This window comes from Nannospalax galili, unplaced genomic scaffold (assembly GCF_000622305.1).
Source record: "Nannospalax galili isolate Female #2095 unplaced genomic scaffold, S.galili_v1.0 scaffold351, whole genome shotgun sequence".
Lineage (NCBI taxonomy): Eukaryota > Metazoa > Chordata > Mammalia > Rodentia > Spalacidae > Nannospalax > Nannospalax galili.
In genome coordinates this window covers 2,370,336-2,395,770 of record NW_008330327.1, presented here as the reverse complement: position 1 = coordinate 2,395,770, position 25,435 = coordinate 2,370,336, and the positions used below count along the sequence as shown (strand labels likewise).

Genomic DNA, 25,435 nt, shown 5'->3' with positions numbered 1-25,435 from the left:
ATGTATTCAGTAAATTAAACAGTATAAAAAGCCCAAACATTTTCCTGTATGTTAGGAGGTATTCCTGCCCATATATTCCCCATCATGCATTTAAACACCAGCCTCCCTCATGGGGACTCATTATTTAGCTTGGAGTGTTTTCAGTTCATGAGCATCTCACTCATTTTCAACTTGCTCATTATATTTCAATTTCTACATAGTTTTTCTGGAATATCATTCAGTGTGATAAAACAGCAAAAAGCAAGGAGACAGCCCTATCTATATGTGGCCATTACTTGACAGTTCTCAAATCAGTCAGGGCATACTTTCTGGGGTATTGTAATGGTAGTTAAAATAAAATAAAATTGATCTTCTGTATGCTCGTAAATGATCACTACAACAGGCAGTTTAAGGAAAAGTAACAGTTGACTTGAATCTGCTCTATGGCATCTAAATGTTGAAAATTAAGGTGAAATTTCTAATTTTTAAATTTTTCATCAAGCAAATAGAACTGATTTTACATAAAACAGAATTCCTCATATTCAGTCATGATCAAAGCACAAATATCTAAATTTAAAACTCCACAAAGCTTCCATATAAAAGATGTCACATGACACATGAAGCCGGCGTGAATTTTCTCCAAGTGCCAATGGAATTAATTATTAAAAATTAAACAAGAATTATATTTTCATGAATGTTTCACTTTCTGCCACCTCTCTGCCTCTTATTTGATCCTTTAGTAAACAAATGAGAGCTAGCATTATTGACACTAGATCACTGATGTTTATTTGCTACTGTGCTTTGCCCTAACCCATTCATTCTTTGACACCTTAAACAATTCTGCCTTGTGAATGTACATTTTATACGGTAGGTAAATTATATAACAAGTTTTCCTTACATTGAGAATTTCAGCTCCCTCTGTCTATAATTAAATCTCATTTGTAGTCAAGGTTAAAGTCAAATCATTTATATTTTTCCATGCTTTGCATATTTTCTTAGTGAAGCACTTAATGGTTATCTTCAACACCTCTAATAAGATTTGATCTTAAGTTTTACCCCAAATATATGCATCTTATTTTATTTTTATTTAAGGTTTTTACTTCATAGTATAATTGCATATCTGTCAAATGCTAATACAACATTACCTGGTTATTCTGTTGATTCTGAAGGATTTGAATGTTTCCAGAAATAATAGTGCGACTTGCAGACCGGCATCTGGTATTTTTCTCTCAGTGTCTTAGTTTAGTTGCCAACCCTCTCTGTGATAGAGGATTTGCTGAGTTTTCAACAGAGAAGTCTTGAGTGTTCTAGAGAGAAACAGAGAGAAAGAGGTGGGGAAGACGGAATATCCCAGTCAGAGATCACCCTCAACACTGCACACTCAAAGCTATGCAGACACCGAATCTGTCTGTTTCAGGACTGTTTTTAGGACTTCTCCTTTTATTTCTTGGGAAATATGGGGCATGGTAGCTGAGAAGTCATCTTTTAAAAAGTAATTTAAGATGTTGTGGCTTTTTCTAAAACCTGCAATAGAATTCATGATCTATAAGTTGGAGTTCTTTTGGTCGTTTTCCATGCAGATAAATGATAAATCCAAATTGAGATAAAGTCTTCAGAGTCTATTTCTGTAGAAGGCTGCAAACTTGCTTTCTCGGATGGCTGTTCACGTGAAAACATAGTGTGCTCAAAGTTGGATGATATATTACCTTCTAGCAACTAATTAAGTTATTTCAAAATGTGTGTTGGTTAGGGGATGTTAAGCCTTTTGCTTCTTGCTTTTATCCTTTGTTAGTAATGTCATTATTTTAAATCTGTGTTTGATTAACTTCTTTTTTGGGCCACACAGCTTCCTCCCATTATAAATTATCAGATTCCCAAATTGCATTAGAAAAGAAAAAGCAGTTGTATCCATTTGCAAGGCTTATTGTATAAAGCAACCTGCATGGTTTTCTTGAATAGATCATAGATAATGGACAATTTTTCTTCAGTGTCGAGTTTGGTAAAAAATGATAACATTAAATTAAGTCATCTTTGTATCACTATCATTTGTAAATCTTTAATTTTAACCCAAAAGGTAAAATACATAGTAGGAGGGAAATTGAAACTTAAACTTGGTACTGCTTTACATTTATATAAGTATTGCTGGCTCATGCATATGCAAACAGTTAAATTGCACTTGTAGACACAAGCATAATATATCCAACAGAATTGGCCCCCCGTTAACAGTAAAGCCATTTGGGTAGAGGCCTTTACTAGGGACAGATACTTTGGTTTTTCTGAGTTTTGAGTGTCGGCCCTTGTTAAATCTCTTCAACAATGGTTTTCAAAGCCACAGTGCAAAGTGGCAGCTCAGCGTCACCTGGGGACTTCTTAGAAATGTGTATACTTGGGTACATGACTAGTCGCCATGAGCCAGAAACCCCTATTCACTTTTTGACCTTGACGTGATGCGCAGGCACGCTAAAGTCTGAGAATCATTGATTTAAATAAACACAAGAATTTTGCTGCCCTTGTAATTTAAAACCAAGCTATCAATTTCACTCATGTTAGTATCAAGTTTCAATATGTAATACCCATATGGTTGTTACCCAAAAAGAAGCATTAGTTTGATTTTAAACTTTCTGGAGAGTTTATATGTTTTTTTTTTTTTAATTAATCATAGTAAGCAAAGCTAATTAAACTTCCCTTATTTGTTGATTTGAACACCTGAAATACTTGATAAAAGAATCTTGCTTCAAAATAATGATAGCCAACATTTGCTTTCTTATACTGACATGAATTAACCATTTTTATTTATTTTTGCTTATGTGCATATGTGTGTCCCTGATGTGGGTTTGTGCGTTTGAGTGCAGATTTCCTCACAGACCAGAGGTGTCAGATCTCCTGGAGCTGAAGTTACAGGAAGTGTGAGCCAACTGATGTGGGTGGTGGGAACTGAACTCAGGTCCTCTGGAAGAGCAGTAGGTACTCTTAACCACTGAGCCATCTCTTTAACCCCTGAATTATTTTATTATTTCAGTTACTCTCTCGGAATACTCATTTTGTCTCCATTCCTTGGGTAAGGGAACCCGACTGGAACAACCAGGTTAGCTGGAGATTCCATTTCAACCCGTGTTGTCTGGTCCCAGAGCTGCCTTTGTACCAAGGTGCTCCCCATGCCATCGCTACAGTCTCCTTGAGGCCCAGGAATGAGAGCTGAATGCCTTGTAGGGAGTGGCTGCGTGCCTTTCTAATCAAATAAGCCCCACATTTGCCTTTATAACACATGAACTCCAAATGATGTATAGCACATTACAGACGTCTTCAAATAAAACAAATCTACAGGAAAATTGTTATCTTCAATGAATCAATCTGCCCTAAGAAAAGAAAACCAATTGAAAATTCTTAAGTTATACTTTCTTACTGAGAGTATATATTGTCAAATACCTAGAGCATTCTCAGTAGAGAATCTTTAGGTGGAAGATGTCTCATCTTAAAACTATTTATTATCATATAGTGGAAGAATTTGGGCACTCTAGTCCCCCCTCAAATTAATAAATAATATCAGTACATATAGCATGTATTATTGGGAACTTTATTTATTTTCTGTGATTAAGATAAATTAAAAGGTGACCAGAAAATTTACTTCAAATGGGTTATTTTATTTTGCAAATATATTGAAGATAATACTTTTTGTTCATCTTAAAATATTTGACTCAAAAAGTATTACTCTGAAATCCCAGGGACCATTCCTTTAGATGGTAAGTGTCTCTGGTCCTTGTGAATCCAACTGTGGGCAGGATGATTCAGGTGATGTAATTAAGGTACTTGATTAGCAATTGGGATCTCTTAATTCTCATGTCTTTTATGCTTCTAAATGTGATCATTTTGACATTAGTGAATATTTTAATCAAGAGCATTTATTATGCTAGTGCATGACTCTGTTAGCTAGCTTAGTGTCATTGACGTGAGTGTAATAGTTTAGGTTATTCATACAATAGAATTCAAAAAGTAGAGACTCTTGGATGTTGGGGCTATTTAGCAAGAAAGAATGTTGTCTCTTGTGGTCTAGGCCATTCTCATCTTTAGTATTTTGCTTGAAATCAGAGGACTAGTGTATTGTGGGCTGTAAGTATCGAACAACAAAAATTTCTGGCACAAATATGATTAAACTTGTCTTTTCTTGATTTATATAAAAATGCTATTATTCAAGCATAATAACTGATTAAAACAACCTGCCAGTTTTCTTGCTCTGGTACACCGCCTTCTCTCTCAACACGTGCACGTCCCTTCTTCCCCCAGCCCAAGCTGGCTACTGATGGGACAGTCATCTGAGCTAGTTTTCTCTGAACAATATAATGTGGCTCTGTTGAGAGATTCAGCTGAAAGAGATGATATTCAAAAGCATCTTTTGATATTTTTATTTTAATTTTTTTATACTATGCTTGTCTATTTGTTTGTTTACTTAGTACTAAAGTTTGAATCAGCGCCTCCATGGTGCTAGACAAGTACTCTCACATTGAGCTGTACAAATTCTTTGTTTTGAAAAACTGGTTTTATATTTTTTCTTAAAGGCAACACATGGGGCTGGAGAGATGCTTCAAAGGTTAAGAACAGTTAATTGCTCTTGCAGAGGACCAGGATTCTGTTTCCAGAATCCACATGGCAGCTCAGGCACCCTGCTCTGGTATCCCTGGTACACATGCATACATAAATACAGCCAAACACTTGTACACATAAAATAAATAAACCTTCAAAAAAGAAAAAAGATGCGGTGGGACATCATGTTTAGCTTACTATGATGCACAGTAAGCTTCCATTTGAATATTCAAGCATACAAAGTCAAGTCAAAGTGCTTTGAGAAAGTATGACTTCTACCATTACAAATGTAATTCAACTATTTGTCATATATATTTTCAGAATTTTAAGAATGTTACCTTTAAATATTAGTTCACTAATTTTAATATTCGTGATCATTGAATCACTATAGAAATATCAGGAAATCTGACCAAGGGTAAGGAGAACGCATATCTCTGATTATGTCAGCCCTATTATCACACTTTGAGATATACACACATTTTGGGAACAATTCTTAATAATTATTTTAAAGAAGTTAAGATGCCTTAGAGCAGATCTTAATTTCACTAACTCCATATTTCCTCTTAAGGCTGTCTTGCTGAAGAGTCAGTTTTAAAATTTCTACAGTGGAGTGAGCCTTCTGTGGTTTTACAGGTGCCATCTCCTGATTTCTTAGTAAGTTAAGGCTCTGTGAGTACGTTGTCAAATCTGCGGAAAAGAAGTAATTGATCTGAAGAAAGGTATTTTCAGATCTCAGTTTACAGGGCATGTGGTCTGTTCAATCCATAATACTTAGCCTAAAAGCAACCTTGGAACTTTTGTAGTGTGTCTAGTTGGTCTTTTTCCCTGCCAAGCACCCTTCCAGGGATAGACATTAGGACAATCTTTGGGTGCTGGTCTCATATCATTAATATTGCGTACACTCTGCAACGTGAGATGCTTAGATACTAAGTCGAGAGTGGAAACCACTAACACCTCTGGAAGTATTTGCTGTGTGTTCATTGGCTGAGTTGCTTCTCAGTTGTTAAAAATTTCCATGTGAAGATTTGTACATTTTCACCATGTACAAAAAAAGAGAGTCAACAAATCTTGTAGCCTACCAAGAAAAGAGCAGCTTTAAGATGTTTCTGCCTCCTCTGTTTGGAAGCCCATGCAGTAATGGCTACTGCTATTTCCCTGAAAATACTGAAGTTTGCAAGTCAGTGTGGTCTTGCTGCCCCTGCAGTAGCTTACCCAGCCCTCCCCAGATCACTGCGTGCTGCCCTGGAGTTTCATTCCATTCTCTCTCACCAGTCAGGACTTTACTTCTTGGCTTAATTCCCCAAGCGGATCAGACCCAATAGACTGATATGAACTTCAGATTTCTCACTTCTTCGTGTCTGTTCGTGAATTTTCTTTCCCTGTGGTTTTGTTTTAATTTCGAGGGCAGCCCATTTTCTTACCTCTGTTATCAGTAATCTGCTCTGCAAAGTTGATTCTTTATTTGTGTCATAAGTTTGCAACAAGAATTTGATGTTATTCAAATCTGATTTTCCCTCTTGTTCCTAATTCAACCATTGGAACACACCTGCAGTCAGCCAATGAATACAGAACAACTAATTTCATACATAGTAGTGGTTTCCACTCTCAGCTTCGTATCTAAGCATCCCCACTTTGCATAGTTGTGAGCAATATTAATGATCTGAGACCAACACCCCAAAATTATCCTAATGTCTATTCCTGAAAGGATACATTCACTGGGCAGGGAAAAGGACCGGCTAGACACTCTCCAATTCTTAACCTTGTTCTGTTCTTCATGCTTAGCCTCTAATATATGTGAATCTCCTCTAGAGCCCTTCCCTTTCACAGCAGCTCTTACTTTAACCCACTGTTTTGTGCTGTCTTCCCCAACTACTCTAGAAAAACTTGTTTTGAGGTTTACAGGACTTTTCAGTAAAGACACCAGAGAAATCATTTACTGTGACTTCACTCCACTTGATGGTGTTGATGGCCCCGATTTTTATGGACCTCTCCTGATTACTGTGGTCCTGCATTGTCAGAGCGTCTCAGCAGTGAAAGAAACATGGGTGTGCATCATGTGAGGGTTTATTTACGCTTCCACTATTTCAGTGCCCTGCTCGTCTCGCCTAAAGAGGATGTAGCCCTTTCTCAAGCTCCTCCCAGGATTTGACCTTGCTGTCTTTACCCCTGAACTCTTACCTACACGAGTGCCCACATCAAGCCAAATACACATTTATCATGTATTTCCAATTCTTTTTCTCCAATGAATTTTACAAGTTGAATCAATTAAATTCATCATTCTGCATATCCCCCTTTGGACCCCAGTATCTGCTTCTTTAACTGCCGCTTAGATTTTCATTGTCTTCATTGTCATAGTTAAGACAGCTTTCTACACAGAAATTAACTTTCTCTTTGCCTCCTGCTTCTCTTCCAATTTTCTTAGCACTCTAACAACAGGTGGTTTCCTGCAAAACTGCTTTTGTCTTCCCCTTTGCCCATCTCCTTTATCGATGTCTTTGCTCATTAGTCTGCTGACTTACTTTGTATTCGGTGTTACAACAATTATTAAGTGCCAGCTCAGTGCTTACTAAAGAGAATGATAATCTACTAAGGAAGACAGCCATTAATTTAAAAAGTTCCATATGGTAAATTCTTCAAACTCTCCTCCCCTCCTAGGCCTTGTGTGGTGCAGCCTCTGATAAACCAGGGGGCAGAGCGAGAGATCTGACACTGTGCCAGTACTTGGCATTTCAGCAAGTGAAATCAGGTGTTTAGGTGGTAGAAGGATGCACTATGTTTGTGGGAAATGCTGACCAGTGAAGTGCAGTGTGGGCCTGGGTATGCGGAGGAGTAGAAGTCTAGAATATGAAGTGCCAGCGGTGAGCTGTTTATGTACGCTATCTCCTAACACTTTGCAAGAAAGATGACATTACCCCATTCTTTAGCAGAGGAATCTGAGATTAGGAACTAGATTCATTGGGTAGGATCACAGAGTTAAATGTCATGACTGTGATGCAGTCCCAACCCTCTCAGCCCCTGGCTGTGACTGCCCACATTGTTATGAGTATGTGGGTCTTTCGGGGAGGACCCTGCCCTCTGTCCCTGTTTGGACCTCTAGCTCTGCTGTTACTACTTTTGTGAGGAGTCTGTCTTTCATCCTTGAAGACAGGAGACATATGCCCTTGTATTTGCTCAGGATTGCTAGCAGATTTTCCTGCCTTCGGTGCATAATTTGTAAAGTTGTTGAGTAGCTTTCTGTCACCTCTCACGAAGATGTCACATTAGGGCCTTTTGGCATATACCTTACTGCAGATAGTCCCCAGAAACATGACGGGCACCACCTGAGGTGGTGAACACACATTTTTTTCAGGGTGTTCCTGTTTTCTTCATAGGGCTTACATGTACACATCATGCCTGTCAATATGCATCAGTAATTCTCTGTAACAACTTAAAGTTGAAATTATCCAGCAGCTCAGCCTGTTCGTGTATGTAGCCAGGTATAGGAATTGCTGTCTTTATCCACTTTATCCTGCACTTAGATCTATCTTTTAAAAATTGAGGGAGGTGTGCTCAGGAAATTAAGGAAGAGCAGCTTGGTGTGGGAAGAGATGTTGCCTTCTTTAGACAAAATTGGGACACTTAGAACATTAAGAATTAGTGGAGGGCTATGGCAAGATAAGTCATCAGGGTGTGCAAATGTATATTATTTCTAACAGTATGGGAAAAAGGAAGCACTGTAACTGAGTGTGGCCTGACGGCGAATGTGCCCAAGAAGGGGAAGGAGTGAGAGTTGCAGAATGGAAACAGTACCAACTCCTCCGCTGGAGACACAGACATGCTGCGTGCAGGGCAGGCACATAGAGTTCTCCAGGTAGCAGTGGCGTTCGTTCCCCACATCTGAAGGTTTAGGCTGTTTGCAGCCATCACTAGTTAGGAAGAGGTTAGTGGAACAGGTAAGCCCTGGTCTGGACAAGTATGTGCAGAGAGTAACAAAAGGAGATAAACGAAAGGTCGAGCTGAAAAAAACCTACTCAGAAAAGGAAAAAAAGAAAAAAAAAAGACAAAGGAAAGATTAACATAGAAAAACTGAACTCCAGTCATAAGTGAGAACACATCATGTATTACTTACTTTGGGCTAAGGACTGTGCTCAGGACTGTGTTCGTATTTGTTACTGGTGACTTAGTAATTAATTTTTTCACAAGGGAAAAAGTAGGTTTTCGATTCACCGTAGTGATCTAAGGGTTTTGGGGTCCAGAAGAGATGAGCAGTGGTTTCCAGCTGCTTGGCTCAAACCTAATGAGATCTCCACTTTAGTTTTTTGTCATTTGATAATAAATACAAATATCTAATACAGTTATTTTGAAGTAAATGGAGCATTTTTTTCTAGATAACTTGAAGGTCCTACCAAGAATTTTTTTCTAAGTCTAAAATATATGTTATTGCCATATATTTCAAACCAAGCTTACTAAGGAAATAACATTTTCCTTAGTAGTATAACTAATTAAATGATGTAAAATTAATACCTTATTCAATTTAGACAATGAAAAGTTTTCTGATAGTCAGAACTTACTCTTTAGGGTACGCCCACATCAAATGCTTCAGGTCAGTTGACACTTTATTATTATTTTTTAAATTTAGCATGTTCCAAACTGGAAAAACAGGGTGTTGGCCAGTGGAGGTTGAAATAACTTGCAAAGCAGGTAGATGCCACCTCTGCAAGCCCGCATGGAGAGACTGTGGTTAGTGCATTTCAGGGGTGCAAAATACACCTCCAGCCCAGCCCTGCAAACAGGTTTCAGAAGGCATTTGCTGTCTTGCAGGATGAATCTTCAAGTCATGAATGTAACCAACGCACAATCCTTCTCTATGGAGTCGGAAAAGAGCGTGACGAAGCCAGGCACCAGCTGAAGAAGATTACCAAAGATATCCTGAAAATCCTGAACAAGAAGGGCACCACAGAATCAGGGGGTAAGGAGCCCAGTATGCAGCTCCCCTGGTACTCTGTGTTCCCTGTTCTCACAGCGCTTATCGACGTGCTGCCTGTCACTGTCGCTGTGCTTCCTCTCCTGAATGACTGTCACATTGAAATATGAATAGGCACATTTAAGTTTTAAGATCTTGTATCCATTAATAGCAAGCTTTGTTGCCTAGTGCCACATTTTTCATGTGGCTACAGGTACTTTTTGTTCTTTTTTCATGTATGCTAAATTTTGCAGCATGATCACAACAGAAGCTGTACTGTACTGATGGATGACTCCAAAGAAACAGGAAAAGGTCTTTCCCTGTTTCTTTGCCATCATTTTACAAGCTGGTAGTCTGGTCTCATATTTCATGAAGCAAATCATTAGTAGTTGCTGATCTTTTCTTACATTATTCAGAAGAAAACTGTGATAGGTAGTAGTGACTGCCACCAAATAATTCCAAGTAAAAGAGAAAACTGGGTCTTTTTAAAATTTTGGATTCTCTTTGCTCTTTTCACATGGTTTTGTCCAGTTTTGCCTTTATATTATCTCGCCACATCACATAATTGGAGTTCTGTAATTATGTACTTTGCATTTGCCTAATTACTCTTTTCAAGGTTTGTTTACTTAATTTTATAGTCAGATTTAAAACATGACATCATTATACTTTACCTCTAACACTTCAATAATGTAAAAGGAAAAAAAAATGTTTGAATTTGCCCTATGCGAAGAGCATTCTTCTTGTGCATGGTATAAACCTCCTCTGGGACTCTTTAGGGATCCAGGATTTAGACTTTAACAGGGTAAATTACTGGGGCTTATCCATATTAGATCATTACTAAAGAAAATTATAAGTGTAATTAATTTAAGTAGCTTCTTTTTCCTCTATCAGTAAGGGTACACAGGCCAAATCACAGCAGAAGGGTGGCCTTTCTGTTTTAGCCTGTGTCCTGGGTGTCAAGGGTCTGAAAGAATGGCCTTTTGAGAACACAGTGGGAAATACCTTCATGTGATTTCTATCACATTCCTGACTCCCTTCCACTGCTACTTAAAGATCTGATACATCCAGCACCAGAAGGAACAACCACAACCACGTGGAAGGGAAATGAAACCCTCTTATTGTTGACTTGTCTTTCTTTACTGAGCTTGAAAAAGAAAGTGCTCTGTCTAAGAAAACTATCAGTTGTTTTGCAGTTTTTACTCTCTTAGAGAAAAGAGGAAATGAATTAGAAGATTGAATTTGGAAGCTTGCAACTAGCTAGCAGAGGCTATTGAATGACTGTTGGTATACTTAGACATGGCTTATAAGTGTACTAATACTGTCAGAGATTGATCAGTCTTGCTTAATCTAGCTAAATGACTTACAGAAGGCCTTTCCAGAGTCTCCGGAATTTCCGGTTTAGGAAGGCCTAAGGAAGTCTGAAAGGGAAGGAAGCACTTGGGTGTTACTCTGACTCTTATTTACTTCTTTCATAGTTTTGCAAATGCCAGTCTGTCTCTGTCTCTGTTCCAATCCCTTAGGTAGGTATACGAACTCACTAACTCACTAAGAGAAATTTACTGTTCAATGTTGTGTTTCGAAGTATCAGTCACAGAAACACCACTTCAATGTGGCATCTTCAGAGGGGATTTCTTTCTGTCCGTCTTTTTAAATAACATTGCTCCATCAGCGCTATGTTAATTCCAGCTGTAGTGAGTTGCCATCTGGAAAACAGCCTTCATTTAAGTCGTTATTTAAGGCTTAGCATTTGCACCAAAAGCTAACCAGCTGTACTATGACTAATGGACATTTATCCTTTAAAAAACAAGACAAAACAAAACACTGCACCCCTTTAATCCCAGCACGCAGAAGGCAGAAGCAGGACCTCTGTGAGTTCAAGGCCAGCTAGGGCTGCTTAGTAAGACCATGTCACAAAAAATAAAAACAAAGACTTGTTGAGCAAAATGAGGACTAATAAGGAAAGAAGCTTGGACCAGAGAGTATTTTATTTCTGGGAACAAAAATAAGATGTTGAGGAGCCAAATTTATTTGTCAAATCAGTCAGGCTTTCATAGAGGACTTTCTAACCTGAAGTTGTTTTTTTTGTTGTTGTTGTTGTTGTTGTTGTTGCTGTTTGCTTTTTGAGGTAAGGTCTTCTGTGTCCCAGGCTGCCTGAAACTTGGAGGATAATCTTGAACTTCTGATTCTCTTGCTCCTGCTTCCCTTATGCTAGGATTATGGGCATGTACAACTGTGTCAGTTTGTGTGATGCTAGGACTAAACCCAGGGCTGTGTGCCTGCTAAGCAAGCACTCTGTCAACTGAGCTGCACCCCCAGCTCCTAACTTGAAATTTAAATAACATTTCCAGTTGAACACAGTCAGATTTCATTTTATATTTTTGTTAAATAGTCATCTTATTTTTGGTTGTTAATGGTATATTTTTTGAAAATATTAATCTTACTATGACATCCACACTATAAGAAGTTAAAGATTTTTAAAAATTAAATTAAAAATGAAACAACAGAAGAGCAATCGTGTATGTTATGAAAACAAGTAAACTAAAATAGGTAAGAAAAACCTTTATATTAAGACTATATTGGGGGCTTGAGGGATGGCTCAGCAGTTAAGAGCACTGGTACTCTGGTTCAGTTCCCAGCATCTGCATAGTGTCTAACAACCATCTGTAAGTCCAATTCCAGGGGGTCCAGTGTCCTCTCCTGGCCTCCATGGGGACTACATGACAGGGATGCACATACATACAGGTAGCAGATAAAACATATACACAAAATAAAATAAGTAAAACTTTAAAAAGACAAATTTGTGTAAGTGCTATTGAAATACTTCATTGAGAGGCATCACTGAATTCCTATATTTTTCTTTTAAAAGTGCCAGATTCATAATTATATCTTTTCATATGAGCTTTTATGACATTATTTGTGTTAGCAATGGAGCCATTTGGGATTTCTGAGCTTGGTCTGCTTCCTCAAGTCCCTGATGTGTTTATTTTTGTCCTACGAAGGACGGAATTAGTACATTGCCTTCACTTTTAAATCACTTCATGCATAAGACAATTGACCTGAGCGTTTCAGTCTTGGAGCAATGGTATTAGGGAAGGTTTTTAAAAACCAAAACTTGGATATTTCAAACATGCTTATGACATACAAAGAGCAGCTATAGAGAAGATGAGGTCCCAGGTTTAACTTGCACTTAGGAGAATTCTGAGAAGGAAGGAAGTGTAATGAATTTGCTGGTTCTCATTCGTATTATCTTTGGTGTCACTTGACAGGAATGGGATTGTATTTTATGTTGTACCAGCAGTTCTTGCGCACGCACGTGTGTGTGTGTGTGTGTGTGTGTGTGTGCGCGCGCGCGCACGCACGTGCGTGCACAGGCGCACAGGTGTGTGTATATGGGTGGAGGCCAGATAACAACGTCAGTTGTCATTCTTCAGGGACCTTCTACTGTTTTTTTGGAGACCCAGACTTGGACCTTACCAGCTAGGCTGGCCGCCCCCTCCCAGTGCGGGATCATGGGATCATAGGCAGGCATCGTGTATCACCACTGCCTTTTATTGGGAGGAGGGTTCTGGGACTGAATATAAGCGCTCATGCTTGCAGGGCAAGCACGTTACTCACTGATCCCAGCCCTGCTCCAGTACGTCTTAATTCTGATTTATTTATTCTGGTATTTGTTGTACCAAATTGAAATATGACAATTTTTTTTTCATTCTACTGTTTCCCGCTTTCTCTTTTCCTTTTTAAAAGATTTCCTTACAGCTTCAACATACTCAATAACAGTTTCCAGAGCAAAGATACATCTCTTTCAAAAGTGGCTATAAAATTTTTAGGTTCACAGTTCAATGAAATGGATAACTTAACCTTTTAAAAAATTTTTTGACTTATCTTTCAAAATGAGTCCTCCTTTGTTTTAATGTTATTGCTTATTTTTATGCCTTTAATAGGGAAATCTGTAAAGAGGTTATCTGTTGTCTCGAATTAAAGCCTGCCCCAGTAAGAAGGCTGTGAGTAGCAGAGTCCTGTCAGGATGGCTCTCACCACACAGAGCCACAGTGTGGAAATGGCCTCAGAGCTCAGATACTCACCCAGCCTTTTGTTTTCAAATTTGTCTTTGTCTTTGTGAAAACATAGCTTCAATCATGTTTGTAGATATTTGAACTTGTTTTTGCATCTTATTCTTAGTTAAGAAAGCAAGAGTTCCCCAAATAAACCTTGCTTATATTTTTAACTGGAATTTTCTTCAAACCTTTTTTGGTGAATTGGTAACCTTTCTCATTAATACTGAGTGATTTAAATCCTTATTCTCCTTAAAAATACAGGAGTCATGTAAATTTTTTTCTTAAATAAGAAAGCATATATAATGGCCAGGCATGTTGGAAGCAGAGGCAGGGAGATCTCTGCAGGATCAAGGCCAGCCTGGCCTGCTTAGTGAGTTCTAGGCCAATGGGGCTGCAGGGAGACCCTGTCTCAAAGAAAGCAAACAAAAGACCAAATATGTTTCACTAACTCTTTCATAAAAATATGAAGGTGAGGGACTGGAGAGAGGATTCAGCAATCAAGAGCATTGCCTGCTCTTACAGAGGACCCAGGTTCAATTCCCAGCACCCACGTGGTGGCTAACAACCGTCTATAACTCCAGTTCCAGGGAAATCTAATATCTTCTTCTGACCTCTGCTGGCATTGCACCACATGGGTGCACTTTCAAAACACACATGCAGGCAATACTCGTATACACATAAAATAGAAATAACAAAATATTTTTGAAAATATGAATGTGAGTCTAGGACAGAAACATTGCCAGCAGAGCCAGTGAAGTGACTCAGTGGGAAAAGGCAGTTGCCACCAAGTCTGATGACCTAAGTTCAGTTCCCAGAACTCACATGGTAGAAGGTGAGAACTGATTCCGCCAAGTTGGCCTCAGACCTCACACATGCATTGTGGTGCAAAAATGTACATAAATACATACAAACATGTGCAAAAAATGCCAGAAATTATTTTTAAAGCCTATGGCATGTCCTGTTGTATCAGTGAGCCTGGTACTTCCCTCTCCCATTCATTTGAGTAATTTAATGATAAATACTCATAAAGGTACTTTATCGTAGACAGAATCTAGACTCTATCTACTGGAATTGATAAATGGTGGTATTGTGCCACATTAGAAATGTATCATTAATTTTTAGAAAAAATTAAAATGATCTCACCAGTGAACCAGTCTTAAAACATAACATTGAGAGCGGGGCATGGTGGTGCATGCCTTTAATGTTGGCACTCAGGTGGCAGGGGCAGGTGGATCTCTGTGAGATCAAGGCTAGCCTGGTCTACAGAGCAAGCTCAGGCCAGCTGTGATTACAGGGTACCCCTTTTTCAAAAAACAAAAATACAAAACAAAAGAAAACCATAATGTAAATTGAAAGTTGCCATCCACCCAAAATGGAAGAAGTAAAGCTTGGTCCTCTGGGGAGGGAGAAGTGGCTAGAGTCTGTTAAGTGCACTCTGAGGTGTTATTTTATGATTTGAATCTCGTTATGTTTTGTTGAAATGCGTAGAGCGTATACACTTTCCTGTATATATACCACACTTCATTTAAAAGTATCTATAAAAAGTTGAGGAATGGGGAGAGAACTTAGTAAAATGCTTGCCTTGCAGGCACAGGACCTGAGTTCGATCCCCAGAACTTGGTGGAGCAAGTTTGTAACCGCAGTGCTAGGGAGGCAGAGACAGGCAGATCCCTTCTGCTCCCTAGCCAGTCAGTCTAGAATACTCAGTGAGCTTCAGGCCAGTGAGAGAACCTTGTAATTAATTAGTTAATTAATTAAAAGAATGTGGACAGCACCTAAATAATGATATCAGAAGTTTTCATCTGGCCTCTACACGCAAGTGAACACTCACACACAGAGAACGTTAATCGGTAAAAAATCAGGACCTTGATTTAAATAGGAAGTAATCTATCTTATGTTTAATTAGTTGGAGATGAAGGACAAAAGGTCAGGAAGAGCAAGCAAGAAGCGTTTCCCACACTGGAGACCGTGTTCACGAAGCTTCAGCTCCTCTCCTACTTTGATCAGCATCAAGTGACTTCTCAGGTAACCATTCAAGGCTACTTTGTTCTGCGCTTTGAATGTTCCTTCTTCCTTAGAAACCTCTTTCATGCAATATACTTCTAGCTTGAATGTTATAAATACATTTTATAGACATGTTTGCAATATCACAAACTGTTCATTTTAAAGTGTCAGATTGCCTCCCTCAGGATGTGCTTTATTATGTATTTTATCTTATGATAATCAACAATATATAAAATGTTTCCATTGAGATACTTGTTACATATTGGTCACTATTGATGGGTAAGTCTGTTGATGATTGAATTAAAATACAGTGAACCTGAGAAGAAACCCATTATTTATCAGTTAACACATCTGAGTGTCTGTTGGTTAACATTTATGGGTTACCAGGATATAGATTATAATGATAATATGTCATATTTCTTCAAACTGTGATTATAAGGATGCTGACTTGAGTATGTTTTTGTTTCTGTGGAAGTATATTTTAATTTCTGCTTGTAGAATCACATTATTTCAAATGTCTTACTTTAAAAATTAATGCCTGTAATTGAAATGTAGTCTTGGATATATGTTGTGTGATTATTCTTGCTTTTGCTTGGACAGATCTCTAACAATGTACTGGAGCAGATCACAAGCTTTGCTTCGGGAACGTCCTATCATCTCCCTTTGGCTCACCATATTCAGCTCATCTTTGATCTCATGGAGCCAGCACTGAACATCAATGGACTAATTGACTTTGCAATACAGGTGCCAAAGAGACCATGTCTTTTTCACATTTAGGAAAGAAAACCTACCAGACATTCAAGAATTTGATTCTTTGATGCTTTCGTTTGTTTATTTAAAAACCAGGATATCACTATATTGTCCAGACTGGACTGAAACCCCCAATCTTAAGTGATCCTCTTACCCTCTGAGTCTACAAGCTTGTGACACCATACCTAGCTTAAATTTATTTTTTTAATTGGTACATAAAAATGTAAAAATGCTATAGACATAGGAGTATCATATGATGCTTTAAAATGTGCAAAGTGTGTAATGTGCTATATCAGGTTTAGTAGATCTATCTCCTCAGACATTTATCATTTTTATGGTAAAAACTTTCAGAATCCTTTCCTTTAATTTTTCCAAGGTATAGTACATGTTATCTGTAATCCCTTGCCATGTTTCAGCACATGAGAACATCTTGTTCTTACGAAATTGTAACTTAGTACCATCGGTCAGCCTTTCTTTGGCCCTTCCCTTACCTGCCTTGCTCCGGCCTCTGGGAATCCCCTCATGCTTTTGACCATGCACCGATTTCATAATATTAACCCTACTTTAAGCTATTGCATTTTAAAGTGTTTGAGACATTCTAAGTTGACAAATCTTCAAATAAACATTTCAATTATAACTATTCATAGCTTCCAGTTAAATGATTGTAACTGGTTCAAGTATTACACTTGTTATTTAAAAATATATTGACTTTGGGATTTTTATTTTGGGTATTTTGTTGTTTTGCTTAGGGAATGATAAAAATACCATTTTTTTATGTAATAGAATATATTACAGGTAAAAACCAAAAATGATTTTTTAGGAAGTCCTTATAGTTTTATTTGTCCCACTGTAGTTACACATATTTTACTTAGACTTGGTTTTTATTTTTATTTACAGTAGGCATCAGCTTTATAAACAAGGAAGCAGAGTACTTCCATTGTCTTAAAAAAAGAAAGAACTGATAAAAAACAAACAAAAGGATGTGGTTGTTCTTTGAAATTATCCAGTCCAGAGCTTTAGGCTGTCATACAGTTTCGGTAACTATTTCAGCACTGGTTACTTCCTGATTGTGAATGCCCTGGTGTCTAGACAGAAGAACAGCTGTATAACTCGGTAAAGGCTGAAAAATAAACACCAGGAAAAACTAGTATGTGTGTTTTGATGCTGTAGTGTACAGAATGAGAGTGTATTTTGGGTTCATCAAAGGGTTCTCCTCTGTGCCACCTACATCTTCTCACTTGCCTTTCTTGTAGTTACTGAATGAACTCAGTGTGGTGGAAGCAGAACTGCTCCTGAAGTCCTCTAGCCTGGCAGGAAGTTATACCACAGGCCTGTGTGTCTGCATCGTGGCCGTTCTCCGGAGGTATCATAGTTGTCTGATCCTGAATCCTGATCAGACCGCCCAGGTGTTCGAAGGGTGGGTATATAAATGCTAAAATGTCAGATCTGTAATGAGATACAGTGGTGGAGAAAAGTCGTACTGATCTTCATTTTATTCGAATGATATCTAAAAGAATACTGTTGGCAGAAATACCTCTTAGATAAGGAGATATAAATATCCAGGTGCATTTGCTGGTTTTCTTGTTTGCTGCTGCATTCTCTCACATCTGGTTTTGAAGAGAGTGCATTGTTTACAGTGCTCATCTTCATACTGCACGGCATCCTGGCCTACTGGGAGGAGGGAAGACTAGTATGTTCCCTGTACCTGTTTTCAGCTTGTATTTGGGGAATAGAACACTCAACAACCTTTGCAGAACATTGTCATTGTAGTATTTTGGTTCTTTAATTTCATCTTTCTGATTAAAGCTGTCTTTTGTAACAAATGACTTCATTCTGTCTTAGTTTGTGTGTCGTATAGGCGAAGATTCAGTCTACTGCTGCTAATAAAGTTGGGCTAAGGAATTTCCCAGTATATCCACAAGAGACTAACTTAAAGGGACCAGAGATACGTGGCAAGCTCTTGATGGCCCATACAGGCCTGCTTTTCTCTACTGCCACCTTTTCTTCTGGGGCTTTTACAAGAAAGGACAGCCTCTTTCTGTTTGTTTTCTTTTCTTCACTCCTGGCTTCAAGAATCCGGGCGTTTTTCAGTTCCTTTTGTAACCTAACACATAGTTTTGATTTATAAACATTATTTCTTTAGTGGCATCAGTTTTACAGTGGCTTTTCTGGGAAAAAAATGCTACTTTCTATGTGTACAAATAGTATGCCTGGTTTAGGAAGTAGAGTGTTACTCAGAAACTTCAAAGTATGAGAAAGCATATAGTTTAGAATTATGAGGTTGTTTAATAACCCTCAACCATGTTATAAGGCTTGAATTTTAGAATCATTAGAATCATTTTATAGGTCAGTAATTTGGGAAGTGATGTCACCAACGTTACTTAACTAATAAACCTTCCAGAGTTTTAATACATCTTTCCTTAATATTTTCTTTATTATTTTTATTTATTTATTTACTTTTGGACTTTTTGAGACAGGGTCTCCCTGTTGCCCCAGCTGTCCTCGAACTCACTATGTAGACGAGGCTGGCCTTGAATTCACAGAGATCCGCCTGCCTCTGCCTCCTGAGTGCTGGGATTAAAGGCGTGCGCCACCACACCTGGCTTCTTATTTTTATTTTATGTGTATGAATGTTATGCCTGCATGTAAGTAGGTGCAGCCCTGCCATGCAATGCCCACAGAGGTCAGAAGAGGGCATCAGATCCCCTAGAACTGGAGCATTGTTAGCTGCCATGTGGATGCTGGGAATCAAACCTGGCATCTCTACAAGAGCAGCCAGTGTTCTTAACCACTGAGCCAGTAAGTAGGTGCAGCCCTGCCATGCAATGCCCACAGAGGTCAGAAGAGGGCGTCAGATCCCTTAGAACTGGAGCATTGTTAGCTGCCATGTGGATGCTGGGAATCAAACCTGGGATCTCTACAAGAGCAGCCAGTGTTCTTAACCACTGAGCCGTCTTTCCACCCCAACAGATCTTTCTAATTAAGAGTTAATTTCATCTGTACCACTCTTCAAAATCATTGTATAGACACTCATTTATTGGTCATGAAACCAATTTAGGGAGTTATAAAAAATATTTTGGAGTTAGTTTTTATATTGTTAGTTTGAAGTTATTTTAGTATCATTTATTTTGACATTGAAAATGTTTTTATTAAATATTAATAAAATCATGTTTGGCATTAACTTTGTTATATTTTTTGCCTTATGCATGTAAAAGTATTCTTTTTGGCTAAACTAGTTTTTTTGTACTTATGTAATGCAGTATATCAGATCATGCTGTAAAAGTTTCTCTTATTTCTGGTAAGTGAAAGAAGTTGAGGAAACATTCTATAGAATTGATTCAATTCTCAGGACATGCTTGTGTATTTAAGTCACAGAGTAATTCTTTGCTTCACAGGTCTAATAAGAATTGGTTTGTTTATTTACCATCAATAGATTGTATCTTTGCGTTTCTTTTTAACTATGTCACACTTGCTACTGTTGGTCTCCTTTATAAGTACCGGACGGGCACATCTGATGGCACTCCTTCAAACCAGCTGGGTGCTACATTACCATCCTTCAATTTCCTGACATCCATCTCTGATGCAGGAGGATTCCTACGTGTAGTGGCCCTGCACATTCCAGGCTGCTTCCTACATTTCCCAGGCCTCTTAATAGTAGTGAGAGATCAAACCTGCACAGGGAAACCTTATCTCTACCCTCTGCAACTGACTGCACCTTGCTGGGCCCCACAGCCCTCTTTGTACAGCGAGGGTAGTCAGAAGATTTTTAAGACCTTTTTCAGGATCTGAGTCATATGTGACACTGTTGGGTAATGTTATACCAAACCCTCTGTCAGCTCTATGATAGTAGTGGAATTAAGCGATGGCCCACCAGTGTTCCCTTCCGTGCCATGTGGACTTTTCTGTTGTGTGGAGAAGGAGTCCATGGTTCCGAATGAAGGAACTGGCACAGAATGGCAGTGCCAAGTACTTCTCTGTAAGGTTTATAGAGGACACGGTTAAAGTGCATCTTTTTGTTTTTTTTGGTCTTTTTGAGGCAGGGTCTCCATGTAACCTCAGTGCATCTTTTTACATAGATAAACCAAGATACGTTTCCCTCTAGTTTGGATAAACAAGAGGAATGTGACTTAAGTTTAAGATTTCCCAGATTTAATGCTTTGAGGAATTTCTTCTTTACAAATGAGTCTTGTTGGCAACCTTTGCTAAGTGACTGAATTTGTGAACCTTTTTATTGACTGGAAGATTTATACTCTACCTTTCCTTTTGTATTTTACTTATAGCAGGTTAACGAATGAATGCCTGCATATACATTGCTGTGGAGAAATTTCTTTCATTCTTTTCTTGCCAGTGATATTTCTGAGATTTCTGTAATATATGAATTTTACTATAACAAAAACTGATATGTGATACTTTACTCTCTCAACAATCTTGCTTTTTTCTGATGTCATATATATATATATATATATATATATATTTCCAAGTAATATGTAGACAAGCTCTCTAAATATTCCAAGAAATTACATTCGTACTGTGAAGACATGTGCTTCCTTTCTTTCTGTGTCTTTGCCCTTAGGTTGTGTGGTGTGGTGAAGCATGTTGTCAACCCTTCGGAATGTTCTTCCCCTGAAAGATGCATCCTAGCCTACCTCTATGATCTCTATGTCTCATGTAGCCACCTCAGAAGCAAATTTGGAGACCTCTTCAGGTGGGTAGGAGAAAACCCTTAGACCGCGGTGACTTTAGGTCACAAAAATGTATATTATTGACTATTTTTATATCTTCAGCAATAAAGGATATTTTATTTAATATTTCACATTTCTTTATAAATTTCACAGCTATCATATATTTCGGGTAAACTATAGTGATGTCATATAAGCACAAATGTTTATCTAAACATAAAATGTTTATATAATCAAGTAAATATTTGATATCTTTATATTTTAATTAGAAATTGGAATTATTTAAAAGATCTAATAGAAGGCTCATAAAGGCAGTGTTTTGGGGTCATATTCTTGTTTGCTGTGACACCCTCAGCTTTTTAGCAGACCTTTCACACTACTTTGACTGTAGTATTCTTTGAGTATCATAAAGCTGTCATGCCTAGCGATGCACTGAAGGTTCCTTAGTCCTGCTCACTCTCCCACTACGTTTCCAACCAGTTTTTTTTTTAATTTCTTTTTTAAAAAGTTAACTCTTTAACAAATCTTTTTTTTCCTGTATGAATGAGTTTTTAATGAAGGACTAGTACTCCATTTAATAGCCTTTAACTAATGTGAGTTAAAAGCAGTTCTTATTACCTATTTTATTCAATTCAACTACAGTTTCATAGAAAGGAATATTTCTGGCATGAGAGAGCTGTACCTGAGTTATGGTAAGAAGATCCTACGAACTCTGCAGGTGGCCTGCTCATTACTGTAGCCTTTATAAATGCTGCCCTTATCCTGCCATGACTTTTATTACTGTCAATTAATCTTACTGCCTAAGGAACAATTTTAGTTTAATGAGTCCCAAAAGGTTTTCATTTTATAGATATTTTTGTTTTCTCCAGACCCTTATTCAGAATTCGTACTGAATTCCTTTCTCAGTAACTAGAGCCTCGCACTACAAAATCACTGTATTTGTTTAGCTGTGGTTAGAATTTTGAGATAGTTCTGCCTTTTGCCTTTGCTTTTACTTCTCTTGGAATATTCTGTCAGCACTATTTGCACACTTGCTTCTTCATTTGTCTTTACGTTCCGCTTGTCTATTTAAGTGCCCATTCTGAATTACGTAGCACGTGTATCCTCCACAGGTGGCAGAGGTGCTAGAAATTAAATGCCTTTTGAGGAATTTTATGTTATTAATTACAGGAGTAGGTAATACTGTGGCGGAAATCACTAGGAACCCAAAAGGGACGAGGAAAATGTGTTGGTTCCGGTTTCCTCTGTGTATCAGACTTGTTTCCGTGTCCTCTGAGCTCTGCCTTCCATGTATGTCCTTTCTGACTGCTCTTTAGGGTCCCCGTCGCTGCCTACACAGTCATCTCTTGCCTGGACCATTGCATTTCTGCAAGGTCACCCTGCTGGTTTCACTGCCTGTACCCTGACTCTTGAGCATTCTCGAAGCCTATCTGCTGAAGCCATCCTTTCAAAACAAGAATGGCTGAAAGGTTCCCCGTGGTTGTCCCATCTATTCAGGCTACAATTCAGAAATCCTATCTGGCCTTCTGAATTGGTAGGCGCCCATCTCTCTTGTGACTTTCTTCCGTTTATTCCATTCTGTCCCCAAGGACCTCCCACCTGGTCCTCACACCAGGGTTCTCTCCCCTTCCTGCTCTTCCCTTGCTGCGGTTCTCTTCAGTGGATTCCCATTTGAAGACTCTACCTTGACCTTCCCTGAACACCCTGCCTCTAAGTAACAACCCCTCCCAGGCAGTCCTTTTCTCAGACTCAGTATGTGCTGCCCCTCCTGTGGTGTGTACTCCTTTAAGGTCTGGCTTCTCTCTGGAAGCTCTTTGAGAGTTCCTCGTTCACTTTGCTACTCCAGTGTTTGGGGAATCAGGCTTAGCAGGCGCTGCTGCATTTCCTGTAGGCGCCACTGTTGAATACAAAATTTGCAGTATCAATTAAGAAAACTATGAAACTATGCTACCATTTGGTTTCAGAATAATCCTTTACAGTATTTGAATGACTCTTAGGAAACTCTCTCCATAGGAATGATATAATAAAAACCACCTGATTTTCTTCTATTACTGCACGCAGCTTTCAGTTGATGTTTTTCAGAGAGCTTTCTTATCTGTGACTCTTGCAGCAGCCGTTTTCAGTGGTGGACTGCTCCTGCAGTGCAGAACAAGTAGGCTAAGGGAGCCAGTTAGAGTCCACAGGGTGTACAGAGATTTGGGTGGCCAGCTGGAACAAGGAGGTCTTAGTACCAGCCGCCTAGACATCACAGGGAATGCACCGTCTAGTTACCTCCCAAATGAAAGCAACAAGTGATTGTTCTTGTCATTGTTAATGCATGATGAAACCTAGATTTTTAAAAAATATTTTATTTTTATTTTATGTGTATGAGTGTATTGCCTGCAGGTATGTGAGTGCACCTGAGTCATGCAATGTCAGAAGAGGGCTTCGGATTCCCCTGGAACCGGAGTTGAGGGTGCGTAGCTGCCGTGTGGGTGCTGGGAATTGAACTCGGGTCCTCTGCAAGAGCAGTCAGTGCTCTTAACCGCTGAACCATCTCTCCAGCCCTGAAACCTAGATTTAAACAGGCTTTTCTGACTTCGAGGAATGCATTGCTTTCCTGGTTCTACCAGATTTCTCTGAGACATGCCATTTCAGAAGGAAATTGTTGGTGTTTTGGCCAAATTCCCTATGTGTAGGCAGCAGAGTGGGGAAGAAAGAGAGAAGAGGCTTAATGCAGTGAGCATCTTATTTAAACACAGAAACTCCTCCTGAAAAGTGTGATAAAGGAGATAAGTCCAGAAAGGAAAGGTACAGAGACATCCACAGAGTTTGGAGAAGTGAGGCCATCTGTCCAGAGGCACTCCAGAGAAGCCAAGTGAGGTCGACCTCCTGAAAATAAGAAGGAAAAGCAGAATTGTTTGGGCTTCTAAAGCTTGATAGAATTATGTGAGAAGCTGCATAGAAAAGAACATAATGCTTTAAAATTTGTAGAAGTCCTATCCATTAAGCACTTGAGGCTGTCGTGAGGCAGAGGAAACCCAGATGTGGTGCTAGGGAGCAAACTGGAAAGAAAAATTCATGTTTGAGTTTCAGTACAAAGAGAAACAAATGAGAGTGAACTCAAGGCTGAGTAGAAAATGTGGTGGGACAAGATGGGAAAGCAGCACCAGGGACCTTGAAATGCCGCCATTTCAGAAGATACAAACCTACACACCTTTGCGATTGCTGGCGAGATTTGATAGCAGCTGTCTGCAAGCGAAGAGGAGCATGGAAGCCACTGGTGGCTGCTGCCCACTGGGCACCCTTGGTCCTTCCTCACACCCGTGCCTCCCAGGCAGTATTTGGCACTAGATTTATTTAGAGTATTTGTTAAGCATGCAGGATCAATGTACATATCATATGGCCCAAGAATCTGCATTTTTAAAACATTCCAGAAGTGGGGCCGGAGAGATGGCTCAGCCGTTAGAGCACTGCCTGCTCTTGCAGAGGACCTGGGTTCGATTCCCAGCACCCACATGGCGGCTATGAACTGTCCTTAACTCCAGTTCCAGGGGAATCTGAAGCCCTCTTCTGATCTCCGTGGCACAACACGGGTACATTTACATACATGCAAGCAATACACTCGTACACATAAAATAAAAAAAAAAACCATAAACATTCCAGAAGTGATTCTGAAGGACAGAAACAGAAAGTACCTGCTGGGAAACACTGAGTTGAACAGCCCTTTTCTAAAGCTGTTGGCAATGGAAACGGCCATGTGACTTTCCTTGTCTTCATTTTATTGAGTGTAGACCAGGCCTCACTGTTTAGTCCAGGCTGGCCTCAAACTCATGATCCTCTTTCGTCAGTCTCTCAAGTGTTAGGATTACAAGTTTGTACCACCATGCCTGGCAGTCTTTTCATTTTCAAAGGACTCATTCCTGCCTGTTATTTATGTAGAGACAGAAGAACATGGGGTTTAAGAAGCAAAAAATGGGCTGGAGAGATGGTTCAGCAGTTAAGAGCACTGACTACTCTTGCAAAGGACTCAGGTTTGATTCCCAGAACCTACATAGTGGCTAATAACCATCCTAACTCCAGTTCCAGGGATATGATGCCTTCTTTTGACTTCTGCAGGCATTACATGACATGGGTACACTTATATACATGCAAGCAATACACTTATACACATAAAATGAAAATAATAAATAAAATATTTTAAAAAGAAGTAAAAAAGTCTTCAGGTCACCTTAATAACTAAACACTTTCTTCTACAAACTTGATCTAAAAAACTGCTGATGATAAGAGTTCTTGAGTAGAAAGGTGGATGCTTCTTACAGCCACAGCGATTGGATATGAAGAGCTGAGCTTTAAAATTACCCTCTGTCTTAACAGTGCTTACAGAGAAGCATTGGCAGATACATATTAATTTCTTTTCTACTTCTAATAGTCTATATCTGTTCAGATGTAGCTCCATGAAGTCTGAA

At 38.9% G+C, this 25,435-nt stretch overlaps 2 protein-coding genes across 15 annotated transcripts in view; one reads left to right on the top strand and one right to left on the bottom strand.

Annotated features, from left to right (window-relative positions):
* Window positions 1–25,435, top strand: part of Med12l (mediator complex subunit 12L) — a 343,300-nt gene that overhangs the window by 251,221 nt on the left and 66,644 nt on the right. For all 12 annotated transcript variants that reach the window (XM_029569368.1, XM_029569360.1, XM_029569358.1 and 9 more), the window contains 5 exons: window positions 9,358–9,505; window positions 15,461–15,579; window positions 16,159–16,302; window positions 17,562–17,725; window positions 20,882–21,013. In XM_029569368.1, the coding sequence (XP_029425228.1) occupies window positions 9,358–9,505; window positions 15,461–15,579; window positions 16,159–16,302; window positions 17,562–17,725; window positions 20,882–21,013 (707 nt within the window). The remainder of the gene's footprint in view (window positions 1–9,357; window positions 9,506–15,460; window positions 15,580–16,158; window positions 16,303–17,561; window positions 17,726–20,881; window positions 21,014–25,435) is intronic.
* P2ry12 (purinergic receptor P2Y12) overlaps window positions 1–25,435 on the bottom strand; it is a 46,114-nt gene that overhangs the window by 1,511 nt on the left and 19,168 nt on the right. For 2 of the 3 annotated variants that reach the window (XM_008844905.1, XM_008844911.1), the window contains one exon: window positions 1,125–1,286. The gene's annotated coding sequence lies outside the window, so the exon portion shown is untranslated. Of the gene's footprint in view, window positions 1–1,124; window positions 1,287–6,494; window positions 6,536–25,435 lie in introns of those variants that run through there. The other variant, XM_029569389.1, reaches the window with a different exon arrangement.